At 43.5% G+C, this 14,617-nt stretch overlaps 1 protein-coding gene across 1 annotated transcript; it reads right to left on the bottom strand.

Annotated features, from left to right (window-relative positions):
* Positions 1 to 1,991: 1,991 nt before the first annotated feature.
* On the bottom strand, positions 1,992 to 14,005 carry LOC117508989 (caspase-1-like). Its single transcript, XM_034168813.1, has 4 exons — positions 13,918 to 14,005; positions 8,902 to 9,042; positions 4,467 to 4,576; positions 1,992 to 2,172 (listed from the first exon to the last, which is right to left on the bottom strand). Exons 1-4 carry the CDS (start codon positions 14,003 to 14,005, stop codon positions 2,071 to 2,073), a joined length of 441 nt encoding a protein of 146 aa, XP_034024704.1. The 3' UTR covers positions 1,992 to 2,070.
* Positions 14,006 to 14,617: the final 612 nt, after the last annotated feature.

Below are 14,617 nucleotides of genomic sequence, written 5' to 3'. Positions count from 1 at the left end.
CACCTAATAAATGTCTTAAAATAGTTCGTTCAACACAAAATACATGTGGCTACACATGTTGTGTTAACAAGCCACTTATTACCTTTGCCTATATGCTGGAATAAGGGATAGAATTCTTCAAATTATTGTTCATTACTTCCCATTTCAATCAGACTCAGGTGAAATGTTCGTCCGCAGCCTTTGCTCTGGCGATTTGCGTAATTTATAGCTGCACATGAAGGTATTTTTTAACAAAATTACAAAGAATAAAGTTGCGTGCACCTCATTAAAGATCATAGAAAAGAGCGTTCAGGAGTGGAACATCGGAGTGGCCGATTTGCTTCAAAAATATTGGCCAATGAGCGATCCAGTAATATATAGAGATCAGTGGGCATGGTCAGGAAGAGAGAAAAACACCCATCACCAAGAACCAAGAGAGAGACAAGAGAAACAGAGACAAACAGACCAAAACAGAAAAACCCAGCAAGAGAATAAACAAACCAAAACCAAAGAAATGCAAAAATAACAAACAGAACAAAAAAACAAAATAAAACAGAAAACCAAACAAAACTCAAACCCTGACAATAACGTGTTGCTGTTTATATAAGATTTTGCTGCATATATGATGTGTTGCTGTATATGTAAAATGCTGCTGCATATATAATGTGTTGCTGTTTATAGAAGATATTGCTGCATATATAACATGTTTCTGTTTATAGAAGATGTTGCTGCATACATAATGAACTGCTGTTGCTCCTGGTGTGTAGTGAGTGCCTTGCATGGCAGCACCCTGACATCATTGTGTGAGTGTGTTTGTGTGAATGGGTTGTTCGCCCACTTGGTTCCTCCACCTGTTGGCTACTTATTATCTATCAATTATTGTTACTTTGAATTGTAAATATTTGTATGTGTATTTTGTTTTAATTGTTTTTCTGTCATGACTAATTTACTTTGGTATGTTGTGTGGTCTTAGTCTGTTTTTATATTATTGGGACTACGGATGGAAATTAGCACCTTGCTATAATCCGGCATACGAGGTCTATTAGAAAAGTATCCGACCTTATTATTTTTTTAAAAAACCATATGGATTTGAATCACGTGTGATTGCATCAGACAAGCTTGAACCCTCGTGGGCATGGGAGAGTTTTTTCACGCCTGTCGGTGACGTCATTCGCCTGTGAGCACGCCTTGTGGAAGGAGTGGTCCACCCCCCTCGTCGGATTTTCATTGTCTGACTTCTTCCTGAGAGACTGGCGCTGTGCTTGATCAAAATTTTTTCAGAAACTGTGAGGCACATCCGAGTGTACACCATTCGAGAAATTCAGCTCGTTTTCGGTGAAAATTTTAACGGCTGTTGAGAGATTTTGGATTGTTTCTATCGCTGTAAGGACTTCCCATGGAGCGGGACGTCGCGCAGCGCTCCGAGGCGACGTCGTCATCCTGTTTCAAGCTGAAAACTTCCAAATTTAAGCCTCTGTTGACCCAGGACGTCGTGAGAGAACAGAGAACTTTCAGAAGAGGTCGGAATCAGCAGTTTATCCGGACATTCCACTGTTAAAGGAGATTTTTTTAATGAAAGACGTGCGGACGGGTGAGCCGACGCGGCGCGCCCGCCACAGGAAAAACACCTCCGTTGGAAGCCTTCAGGACAAGTTGGAACATGCCCTGCTGTTAAACAATTTCTCAGATACTCAACTGAAAGCCACCAAAAGCCGCGTGGATTTTACAAATGGTTATCAACACGGAGGTGTTTTTCCTTTGGCGTCAGTCTGTCCTAGAGCAGATGTGGCTACACTAGTAGCTTACCACCACCAATGTGTGAACATCCGTGTGAATGAATAATAATGCCATTTCTAAGCACTTTGTGTATCTTAGCAATAATAACGCACTCTATAAATCTGTTATTATTATTCTTTTTATCCCTTAAATCTTCAAACGCTCAGTGCCCTATACTTTTAAGTTGAGGCTGGCGCCGGATGGATCATAATTAATAAATGAGGTGGAGGCATCATGCCTCCACCTCATTTATTAATTATGATCCATCATAGCCTGGAATGTGGAAATAAAGCACCAAGAACAGGGAACGAGGTCTCAGATGTCAGGGAACAGGTAGAAGCGTCTCAGCAGAGTGGTTCTGTCTTTGGTTGGCATCTGAAATACACTAGGAGCAGGATCATCAAAGCGTTGCATCACCTGTGGTTAAAGCAAAGCGTGTTCACAAGCTTTAAATGCTTTTAAAAAGTTACTGATTATGGTTTATTTTTATTGCACAGTTATTACTGTTAGCTACTAGTAGCGGAGTAGCAGACAGCCAAAAAGGGCTCCATTTTCAAGATACCCCTCCCGGAGTTATAACAAGATGTATTTGGTATCAAAATTTCCGGTAGAACCTCTACTTTTCAGATCTGAGGTTGTACTTTGAGAAAGTTTATTACCACATGGTCAATTAACCCCTTTTTTGCCGAATCACGCAAAGAATTGAGACCGTCATGGGCCCACAAAATATTTCGCCCTATTGATATAAAAATGTGTTAAATGCCCACATCAGCAAGGGTCTGCAGACATCATTTTGACACATTCAGGGGTATCCAAGGTTCAGGGGGTGGTCTTCAGGCCCCCCAAATAATTTTTTTAACCCCTTTTCTTCATTTTGGGGTGTTTGAGACTTAATTTAGCATGAATAAAGGGTATTCCATAATCATATGAAGCCAGAGGGGTCCCTTGCAAGCAAAAATTGATTTGTGTGCCACAGATAACAAATTCAGCCAGTTTAACCCTTTCACATTGGAACTAAAGCACCATCCAGAATTTGAATTTTGTCCGGATGATGGTTTTTCATATGAAGATCTTTCCTCGATCCTTTTCTTTGTCCAAATGGCTTGTAATGAATAACTAACTGATTGGTTGATTGATTGTAAAGATATCCTCTGGGTGTAGGAGTGGATGCCATTTTGGCGTCCAGGACTGTGATTAGGGTCATCCAGCAATCATTAAGTTGTCGTGCCTCAGCCTCTAGGCCATTAGGCCTTTCAAGAATCTCTTAGGTTTGGAATCTTATCAAAAAAAATAAAAGTTCTTTTTCCAACCATTTGTATTTATTTAAGTGCAAAATTTCAACAAGGAATGTAATATTTTTACATATACATGTATGCCCTTATTTGTAGTTTACTGGCCATGAGATAGTGGCTTACAAGATCATTGCCAAAAGAAGTTCAGCATGGCTGCTCAGTCGTCTGGCATAATGCTACTTCAATTTGACTGTATTTTGCACCTGATAATTTTACATCACGTCAATCTTGACAATACATGTATTTAGTGGTCATTGCCATCACCATCTGCACTATCCTGCTCAATGTGGAGATTATTCGAGTAGTCACTGCATTTGCATGCATCAATGCATGGAAGGCCAACCTGGAGGCAGGGGCATTTAGCCCCATCAATGCAGCTTGTGTCTTGGCAGTACAAGTGAGTTAGGTTTGGAGCATAAACGCATAGACCATTTTGTATATATTGTTCAAAATGTGCATGTTTTTATTGTTTGAACTTTTTTGTTGTACATTCTTTCACACAAGACCTCAAATTACCTTTATAAAGTGTCAAAACAGTTGTTTATTATAGTTTGCTGTGTGTTTTGAATAAATGTGTGTGGAAAATTATTTTCAGCTTTACTTTTTTCTTTGTTATTTGTGCTTGTAAACCTTTATTACACTTATAAAACACAACAAAAGTATATATTATGAAAGAACAGGTTGTCCTGAAAAAAGAGACATAAAACTTGATTGTGGGATGCAGGGAGAGCTGTTAATAGCAATAATAAAACATTTATGCCAGGCGAGTGAACTGTCCAAAACATGCCCTTGGACCCCAGAGGGATAAGGTGGTGGTCATCTTTAAGTGTGAAAGGGTTAAAGTGACATTTTATTGTCTACAGCTCTCAAATGCCTGTTTTCCAGACAGGTCACCTCCACCTTTATTAAATTGATGGCTGCACCCTTTTCCAACAAAATTTGGGGTGGTAAGGGGTCCTTTCCTGAAAGATACGTAGCCAAAAAAGGGTTAAAAATTTTATTTTGGGGGGCCTTAAGACCACCCCCTGAACCTTGGATACCTCTGAATGTGTCAAAAATTATGTCTGCAGACCCTTGCTGATGTGGAAACATGTTTAGATGGGCATTTAACACATTTTTATATCAATAGGGCGAAATATTTTGTGGGCCTATGACGGTCTCAATTCTTTGCGTGATTTCACAAAAAAAGGGTTAATTGACCATGCTGTAATAAACTTTCTCAAAGTACAACCTCAGATCTGAAAAGTAGAGGTTCTACCGGAAATTTTGACACCAAATACATCTTGTTATAACTCCGGGAGGGGTTTGGTGATTTTTCATCCCTGCTGCTACTCCTCTATAGATCATAGCAGTCATTACTTGAACAACAGGATGTCCTTGAAAAATTGTGAAAATGTAGCTTCAACCTGCAAGACTCACTTTTCTGAAAAGGTTGTCAATGTCATCCTGTTTGGCGAACTCGGTGAATACACTGACAACATGCTGGATGAGAAGAGATCCATTTTCCCTGCTTCTGTAGGCAACAGCATCTGCAGGGAAACCATGCAAAACCAAAAATCTTTTAGTGTTCATTTTTAAAGCTCATTGCTGCCTATGGGCCAGTTACATATGTTTTTAATATTCTTCCTGTGCTACGTATGTGGTCCTCCTGTGCGATATAATTGAGTGTAAAGCCGGCCTGCCATTGCTGATTTCTGGCCCTGATTGACATTCTGATTCCAAAATTGAAGCAAGTGGGCCCAATTACTCATAACAGCAGTCTAAAGTTGTGTGTCATAGTATATGCACCAGGTTTAGTGAAGCAGATAACAGAATTTGGTGCTTGTTTCAAATGGTGAAACAAGCACCAAATTTGACACAAATACTCCTTAGACATTACTCTTTTGCAAAAGCACATTAGCCACCTAAATTTTCAATAGGCAGCCAGGTAGAGGTCAACTGAAGAATTACACAAGGGTAAAAAATTAAAACTGCTCCAATCATATTGAAAACTATACCACATTTGTCTGATCACAAAGATTCCAAAAAGGTATCATTCAGACTATCTGTGACTGAATATTATGGAGTTGTGGGGCAAAAACAGCAAGAATGGTGACAAAGGTCAATTTCAGTTTGCACAGGGGTATAAAGTTAAAGTTTCTCTAATTTTGGCTAAAAAAAAAAAAAAAGTGGTTCAAATTATTGGTTGTACTAATAGGATTAACAAAATGGAATATTTTTGACTGTGATGAATGCTTGGCCTCCAAAGGAAAGGTCAAACAAGATCAGTGTCCACTGAATTTTACGACATGTGACATATGTTACCCTGTAACATGATAACTAAGCATGACACATGGTGCAAACTATTCCTTTTAAAAACCTTATTAACTCAACCAATAATCTGCATCAGTTTTTACCAAAATTATAGCAATTTTCACTTTTTGACCACTTTACAAACCTTTGTCACCATTCATTGGATGTTTGGATCAGCAATTTCAGTTAAATATATCATATAGCAGACACAGTGATATTTGAGAAGTGAAATGAAGTTCATAGGATTTCCAGAAAGTGTGCAATATTTCTTTAAACAAAATTAGGCACTTGCATAAATTTGGGCACCCCAACAGAAAAAATACATCAATATTTAGTAGATCCTCCTTTTGCAGAAATAACAGCCTTTAAACGCTTTCTATAGATTCCAATGAGAGTCTGGATTCTGGTTAAAGGTATTTTGGACCATTCTTCTTTACAAAACATCTCAGGTTTGTTGGTTTCTGAGCATGGACAGAACCACTTAAAATCACACCACAGATTTTCAATAATATTCAGGTCTGGGGACTGAGACGGCCATTCCAGAACGTTGTACTTGTTCCTCTGCATGAATGCCTTAGTAGATTTTGAGCAGTGTTTAGGGTCATTGTCTTGTTGAAAGATCCAGCCCTGGCGCAACTTCAACTTTGTCACTGATTCATGAACATTATTCTCATGAATCTACTGATATTGACTGGAATCCATGTGACCCTCAAGTTTAACAAGATTCCCAGTACCTGCACTGGCCACACAGCCACACAGCATGATGGAACCACCTCCAAATTTTACTGTAGGTAGCAGGCGTTTTTCTTGGAATGCTGTGTTCTTTTTCAGCCATGCATACCGCCCCTTGTTATGTCCAAATAACTCAATTTTAGTTTCATCAGTCCACAGCACCTTATTCCAAAATGAAGCTGGCTTGTCCAAATGTGCTTTAGCATACCTCAAGTGACTGTTTGTGGCGTGTATGCAGAAAAGGCTTCCTCTGCATTACAGCATCATACAGCATCTCTTTGTGCAAAGTGCGCTCTATAGTTGAACGATGCACAGACACTATCTACAGCAAGATCATGTTGTAGGTCTGTGGAGCAGGTCTGTGGGTTGACTATGACTGTTCTCACCATCCTTCGCTTCAGCTTTTGAGATTTTTCTTGGCATGCCACTTCAGGCCTTAACTAGTACTGTGCCTGCGGTCTTCCATTTCCTCACTATGTTCCTCACAGTGGGAACTGACAGCTGAAATCTCTGAGACAGCTTTTGCATCCTTCCTCTAAACCATGATGTTGAATAATCTTTGTTTTCAGGTCATTTGAGAGTTGTTTAGAGGCTCCCATGTTGCCACTCATTAAAAGAGATGCAAAGAGGGGAAACATTTGCAAATGGCCACCTTAAATACCCTTTCTCATGATTGGATTCACCTGTGTAAGGAGGTCAAGAGTCAATGAGCTTACCAAATCAATTTTGTGTTCCAATAATTAGTGCTAAATGTATTCAAATCGATAAAATGACAAGGGTGCCCAAATTTATGCACCTGCCTAATTTTGTTTAAATAATTATTGCACGCATTCTGTAAATACTAGAAACTTCATTTCACTTCTCAAATATCAGTGTGTTCATCTGCTATATGATATATTTAACTGAAATTTCTGATCCAGACAACCAATGATTTATCAAGGAAAATCATGAAAATTATAGGGGCGCCCAAACGTTTACATACCATCCCTGGTTCTCAAGGCCAGGCACCTAAGTGGCTCTACTCTTCTGTTTTTTAGATATACTTTAGTATGCAACAGAGAAAAAAAAGGACTGGTTGCTCTGGTTATCTCAATAAAGCAGAAACCTTTGAGGGTGTTCTTAGAAAAAGGGATACCAGATCACAAAAACAAATGCAGTCCAGGCACTCCAAAAATATGAGCTACACAAGGAGGTGTTAAAAGGCCTTCATTTTAATGGCCATGCCAACATGTTTTGACCATACAACCGGTCTTCCTCAGGGCTTACATAAAAAAGCATAGACAAACAAACTTGATTTAAAAAGGAACAAAAGGTACACCCACAGCACAAAAAACACTCAGACACAAGTGTGGGAAGCAGGTGGGACTGCAGAGAACTAACCCGCCTCCAGAGAAAAAGGTGACTCCCCCTTCAGTAATCATTCTCCCTTCAGTGCATAGTTACAGAAAACAGGACAAATCAAAATTCTCATTTAGTTCAGGATAGACACATGCTTTTAACTTGTGAATCCAAAAGGCCCTCATTGATTTAGTTTCAACTGTCTATCTCCTCCTCTTGTAAGAGGTTTGATATGTTCAACAGACTCAATCCGGAGGAGTCATTGGCATTATGATGTGTATTAAAATGCCTCGCCATTGGATAATCCTGATTATTGACTGTAATTGCATATTTATGTTCTGCAAGGTAATCTCTTAAACGCCTCTTAGTTCGACCAACATAGAAAAAACCTTCTGGACAAGGACAAAACAGTTGATAAACAACAAAAGTAGTATTACAATTGATAAAGTCCAAGTGTTTAAATTACCTATTGTTGTGAACGTTCATAAAGGTCTTTGCTTGACTACCGTGGTTACAATGATGACAATTCAAACATTTAAACATTCCAGTTGGGTTTTTTTAACCATGCAGTTTTTGAATCTGGTAGGAGATGAGAATGCATTAATTTGTCCCTCAGGTTTGGTGCATGTCTAAAAGGAAAAAAGAGGTGGTTCCGGAAACACTTTGGCTCAGGATCACTTTTAAGTATTTCTGATATTTTTGATTTTCTCTGAACAAACACTGTATGTAGTGAAAACATGGGGCGAGACATATCCAAAGGTTTATGATTTTTATTTTTAGTCATTAATGTGGCCCGATTCAGAGACTGAGCTCTGTCAGATGCTTTTTAATCACTGTTGGTTTGTAAGCCCTGTCCAGACATTCCACACATTCCCTATTAAAGGCAAAACACGGAGAGGTGGAAGAAGAAAGACCAGGCCCACTGAAAAGAAGCCTGAGTGTAGGCTTATATACAGAGGTGAGAATCTAGATTTAGGCTTAAAATGGGTTGATGTAGCAACACTCCCCATGGGATGAGCAGTACTAGAAACTGTATGAAAGTAGAATACCAAGCTCTGAGATGTAAGTTTCGATAGAAATTCATTGATAATGTTGGTAGTGGCAAAAGAAAGACCCTTCGACAACACATTGATATGCTCATTATTCAAAATAGAGTCTGAAAAGGTTAATTACCGCCAATATTGAGTCCTGCTCCTCAACATCAACATTCAAGCAGAAATCATTTCATGATGAACAATGAAATAAAAACTAAAGCCATCTGTAAAATAAAACTAACAGATGCAGTTTTGTGGATCACACAATGTGTCACAACATCACAATCTTTTTAAACATGTTCAAATTTTTCCGATTGGTCACTACGTTCTACAATGGCACTAGTGCCCATGTGCACACATTGTCATGCAGATTGAGTATGATTGTTTTGTAAGCTAAAAACATACACAGTCGGTGTCAGAAAATGGCAATGTGAGACAGGCTTCACATGCAGACTGACCAGGAGTGCAGGAAAGAAGAGAGATGAAGTCTTTCTCTCTGTGGACACGTCGCAGAGCATCCTCCTCTATGTCATTTTCTACATCCGGCAGGGAGTGGCCTGGCTGTGACCCATCGCTAACCAACACCGATCCTTTGTTGACTGAAATACACAATAGATGACATTTGTTCAGCAAAGCATGCCAAACAATAATCCCTCTCCATGCCAATGTTGAAATGCATTATCCAACACAGACGGGGGAAGAAGGGATTATCTGTTACTGTAAAAAACAAACTGGCCTGTTTTAATCCAAAATGTCTTCTGAACTGGAGCCAAATTGTTAGTGACTCTTTAACCACTCGATTTCTTATTTTTGTCTTATATATGGCAGTGGGGAAGTGAGCATAGGTAGTGGGTTACTTTGTATTATTTTTGTATGTAAATACCCAATGTAAAAAGTTTACATTGTTTGCAGACCAGTAATAGTAAATAAAGCTTGGCAGTCCAAGACCCCGTGACTCTTGAGGCACCTCTAAATATACGAGGTCTGTCCATAAAGTATCGTACCTTTTTTTTTTTTTTTAAACTATATGGATTTGATTCATATGTTTTCAAGTCAGACAAGCTTGAACCCTTGTGCACATGCGTGAGTTTTTCCACGCCTGTCGGTGACGTCATTCGCCTGTGAGCACGCCTTGTGGAAGGAGTGGTCCCGCCCCCTCGTCGGATTTTCATTGTCTGGAAATGGCGGAATGATTTGGGTTTTTTTCCATCAGAATTTTTTCAGAAGCTGTTAGAGACTGGCACCTGGAAACTATTCGAAAAATTTATCTGGCTTTCTGTGAAAATTTTCCAGGCTTCACAGAGAATAAGGTCTGTTAGTACACCTTTAAGGACCCCTTCAAGGATGTCGCTCAGCGCGCCGCGCTCCGATGACACGGCACAAGCCACCGGAACATTTCTGAGCTGATGGCTCTGTGGATACGAGACCGTCGTGTGCTCTTTCTCTGGTTATCACAAGAGCTGGACATCAGCCATTTTCCAGCAGATTTCACTTTTAACAAGAGATTTTGTCATGGAAAGCCGCGCGGAGGCTTCGCGCGTCACGACTGATTCGCTCGTCTCGTATCCACAGAGCCATCAGCTCAGAAATGGTCCGGTGGCTTGTGCCGTGTCGTCGCAGCTCGGAGCGCGGCGCGCTGAGCGTCCTTAAAGCTGTACTAACAGACCTTATTCTCTGTGAAGCCCGGAAAATTTTCACCGAAAGCCAGATAAATTTTTTGAATAGTTTCCAGGTGCCAGTCTCTAACAGCTTCTGAAAAATTCTGGTGGAAAAAAACCCAAATCATTCCGCCATTTCCAGACAATGAAAATCCGACGAGGGGGCGGGACCACTCCTTCCACAAGGCGTGCTCACAGGCGAATGACTGTCACCGACAGGCGTGGAAAAACTCACGCATGCGCACAAGGGTTCAAGCTTGTCTGACTTGAAAACATATGAATCAAATCCATATAGTTTAAAAAAAAAAATTAAAAGGTACGATACTTTATGGACAGACCTCGTATTTTCTTCATTCTGGGCTTTGAATTATTCCAAATAAATGATGCAATTATGATGCAACCTATCTAGCTGTTGAAATGTTATCTTTGGTATAAATACTGGGATCATCTAAAAGAGATAGAGATAGGAACAGCGGCTCGACTCCGAGCTCCTCTCGAGTGACCGAGCTCCTCACCCTATCTCTAAGGCGCACCCAGCCACCCTGTGGAGGAAACTCATCTCGGCCGCTTGTACTCGCGATCTCGTTCTTTTGGATATGAGCCAAATCTCATGACCATAGGTGAGGATCGGAACGTAGATCGATCGATAAATCGAGAGCTTGCCCCCCTACTCAGCTCTCTCTTCACCACGATGGTCCGATACAGCGACAGCATCACTGCAGATGCTGCACCGATCCGTCTATTGATCTCACGCTCCAGCCGTCCTCACTCGTGAACAAGACCCCCGAGATACTTAAACTCCTCCACTTGAGGCAAGGACACTCCACCGACCTGAAGAGGGCAAAGCACCTTTTTCCGGTCGAGAACCATGGCCTCGGATTTGGAGGTGCTGATTTTCACCCCGGATGCTTCACACTCGGCTGCAAACCGCCCCAGTGCACAATGAAGGTCCTGATTGACGAAGCCAACAGAACCACATCGTCCGCAAACAGCAGAGACGAGATTCTGTGGTTCCCAAACCAGACCCCTCTACACCCTGGCTGCGCCTAGAAATTCTCTCCACAAAAATAATGAACAGAACCAGTGACAAAGGGCAGCCCTGGTGGAGGCCAACGTGCACTGGAAACAGGTTTGACTTACTACCGGCAATGCGAACCAAGCTCCTGCTGCGGTCGTACAGGGACCGGATAGCACTTAGCAAAGGACCCCGGACCCCGTACTCCCGAAGCACTCCCCACAGGGTGCCCCGAGGGACACGGTCGAACGCCTTTTCCAGATCCACAAAACACATGTGGACTGGCTGGGCGAACTCCCATGAACCCTCGAGCACCCGATGGAGCGTGTAGAGCTGGTCCAGTGTGCCGCGACCAGGACGAAAACCACATTGCTCCTCCTGAATCCGAGGTTCGACCATCAGTCGAATTCTCCTCTCCAGTACTCTGGAATAGACCTTACCGGGGAGGCTGAGGAGTGTGATCCCCCTATAGTTGGAATACACCCTCCGGTCCCCCTTCTTAAACAGAGGGACCACCAGCCCGGTCTGCCAATCCAGAGGCACTGTCCCTGATCGCCACATGATGTTGCAGAGGCGTGTCAGCCAAGACAGTCCCACAACATCCAGAGACTTAAGGTACTCAGGACGGATTTCATCCACCCCAGGAGCCTTGCCACCGAGGAGCTTTCTAACCACCTCGGTGACTTCGGCCTGGGTAATGGATGAGTCCGCCTCTGAGTCCCCAGTCTCTGCTTCCTCTTCGGAAGACGTGACGATGGGATTGAGGAGATCCTTGAAGTACTCCTTCCACCGCCCGACAACATCCCCAGCCAGAGTCAACAGCTCCCCACCCGCACCGTAAACAGTGCTGGTGGAAAGCTGCTTCCGCCTCCTGAGGTGTCGGATGGTTTGCCAGAATGTCTTCGAGGCCGACCGACAGTCCTCCTCCATGGCCTCCCCGAACTCCTCCCAGACCCGAGTTTTTGCCTCTGCGACTGGCACGGGCTGCGGCACGCTTGGCCTGCCAGTACCTGTCAGCTGCCTCTGGGGTCCCAGCTACCAATAAGATAAGTTGGACTCCTTCTTCAGCATCCCTTACTTCCGGTGTCCACCACCGGGTTCGGGATTGCCGCCACGACAGGCACTTGCGACCACAGCTACGAGCGGCCACATCGACAATGGAGGTGGAGAACATGGTCCACTCGGACTCCATGTCTCCAACCTCCCCCGGGATCTGGGAGAAGCTCTTCCGGAGGTGGGAGTTGAAGACCTCGCTGACAGAGGGTTCCGCCAGTCATTCCCAGCAGACCCTCATGATATGTTTGGGTCTGCCAGGTCTGACTGGCTTCCTCCCCTCCCAGCAGATCCAACTCACCACCAGGTGGTGATCGGTCGACAGCTCTGCCCCTCTCTTCACTCGAGTGTCCGAGACACGTGGCCGAAGGTCAGATGATACGACTACAAAGTCAATCATCGACCTCCGGCTCAGGGTGTCCTGGTGCCACGTGCACTTATGGACACCCTTGTGCTCGAACATGGTGTTCGTGATGGACAAACTGTGACTAACACAGAAGTCCAACAACTGAACACCACTTGGGTTTAGATTGGGGAGGCCGTGCTTCCTGATCACCCCCCTCCAGGTCTCACTGTCGCCGCCCACGTGGGCGTTGAAATCCCCCAGGAGAACAATGGAGTCCCCAGTCGGAGCGCTATCTAGTACCCCTCTCAGGGACTCCATTGAAGGTCGGGTACTCTGCACTGCTGCTCAGCCCGTAGGCCGAGGACAACGGTGAGAGGACCTGTCCCCGACCCCGAAGGCGTAGGGACGCGACCCTCTCGTTCCACCGGAGTGAACTCCAACACATGGCGACTGAGCTGGGGAGCAATAAGCAATGCGACCCCAGCTCCTACCGCCTCTCCCTGTGGGCAACACCAGAAAAATGAAGCATCCAGCCCCTCTCCAGGAGTTGGGTACCAGAGCCCAAGCTGTGCGTGGAGGTGAGCCCGACTATCTCTAGTCGGTATCTCTCAACCTCCCTTCACAAGCTCAAGCTCCTTGCCCCCCAGCGAGGGTGACATTCCACGTCCCAACAGCCAGGGGCTGTGAGCATGGACCGGGCCGCCGGGCCACCCACCCTCGACCCGCCACCCAATCCTCTCTGCACCCAACCCCCATGGCCCCCTCTGCAGGTGGTGAACCCACATCTATATCATTATCTATATCATTAATTGGGAAAAGCAAGCTCTTTGAATAATTTAATTTATAACCTGACAGACGACCAAATTCATCCATAATACGTAGTAATTTCGGTACAGATTCTGCTGGGTGATATATATAGCAAAAGGTCGTTGGCGTAGAGCAACACCTTATGGGATTTACCCTCCACGAGTGATTCCTTTAATACTGCGCTCTGTTCTCAGAGCTATTGTGAGTGACTCAACTGCCAGGTCGAAGAGATAAGGGGAAAGACTACAACCTTGCCTGCAGCCCCTATAAAATAGGAAGTAATCAGAAACTGTAGTGTTTGTCCGTACTGCAGCTGTTGGGGAGCTATATAGAATTCTGATCCCGATAGAAAAGAGGGCCCAAATGTAAACTTTTCCAAGACAGCAAAAAAGATATTGCCAATCGACATGGTCGAATGCCTTCTCAGCATCTAAGGATATCATGACCTCTGACTGTTCTGAGTGGTGTGTATACAATATGTTAATTAGACACATATTATAGAAGGATTGTCCTGCCTGCCGGTATAAAACTGGTTTGATCAAAGTTAATATTAGGAAGGACAGTTTCAGCGTAGCAACCTCCAACTTCAGCCTGCCAACATCTCCCTCCAGATTTGTCATCTTATCTGAGTGCATGTTCAGGTCTGTTTCCAGATCCTTCACGCGAGTTTCTTGTTTCGCCATATCATCCCATATAGAATTGATTTTGGCATTCAAATGCCAAAATGGTAGCAGGGCTGTTACTTTTTGGCTTATGTGCTGCCCTGATCTACCGGAAAATTGGCAAGACGTGGCATCAAGAACCATGGCTCCTTGCTTGTCCGTCATGATTAATGAGGTTGGCAAGGCAGTGCATTCTCAGACTGCGATGACTCTTGAACTCAGACGCAAATTTGATGGCATCTTGGAGCAGATGCGTGCCTTGCAGTTGAAGTTGAACATTTCAGAGGCCGGTGAATATTCTTAATTCATAATTGGGAATATTCTTAATTCATAATTGGGATTTGGTTGTTCAAGTGGAACTGTTAAAAGTGTTTTTCACTGCTTGAACCATAACATTACAGGCTTATCAAGCCTGAAGGTCAAATTGCCCGACTGTTTTCCTCCAGAGGAATTTCTTCGGCCTGGGGATCATTTCGCTGTTTCTTATCTCAACTAACAAAGACAATAAACTGCTTTTCACAGGACTGAAGCATGCTCCATTCCCTCCCCCACCCCTCCTATCCCCCATCAACACTCCCCACACCGGCGCCTGCTCACGTACTACTCCTTTCCCCTTCTGCGGGGGCGGTGCAG

Source organism: Thalassophryne amazonica, chromosome 4 (genome assembly GCF_902500255.1).
Source record: "Thalassophryne amazonica chromosome 4, fThaAma1.1, whole genome shotgun sequence".
Classification (NCBI taxonomy): domain Eukaryota; kingdom Metazoa; phylum Chordata; class Actinopteri; order Batrachoidiformes; family Batrachoididae; genus Thalassophryne; species Thalassophryne amazonica.
This window is presented reverse-complemented; position numbering and strand designations above follow the sequence as displayed.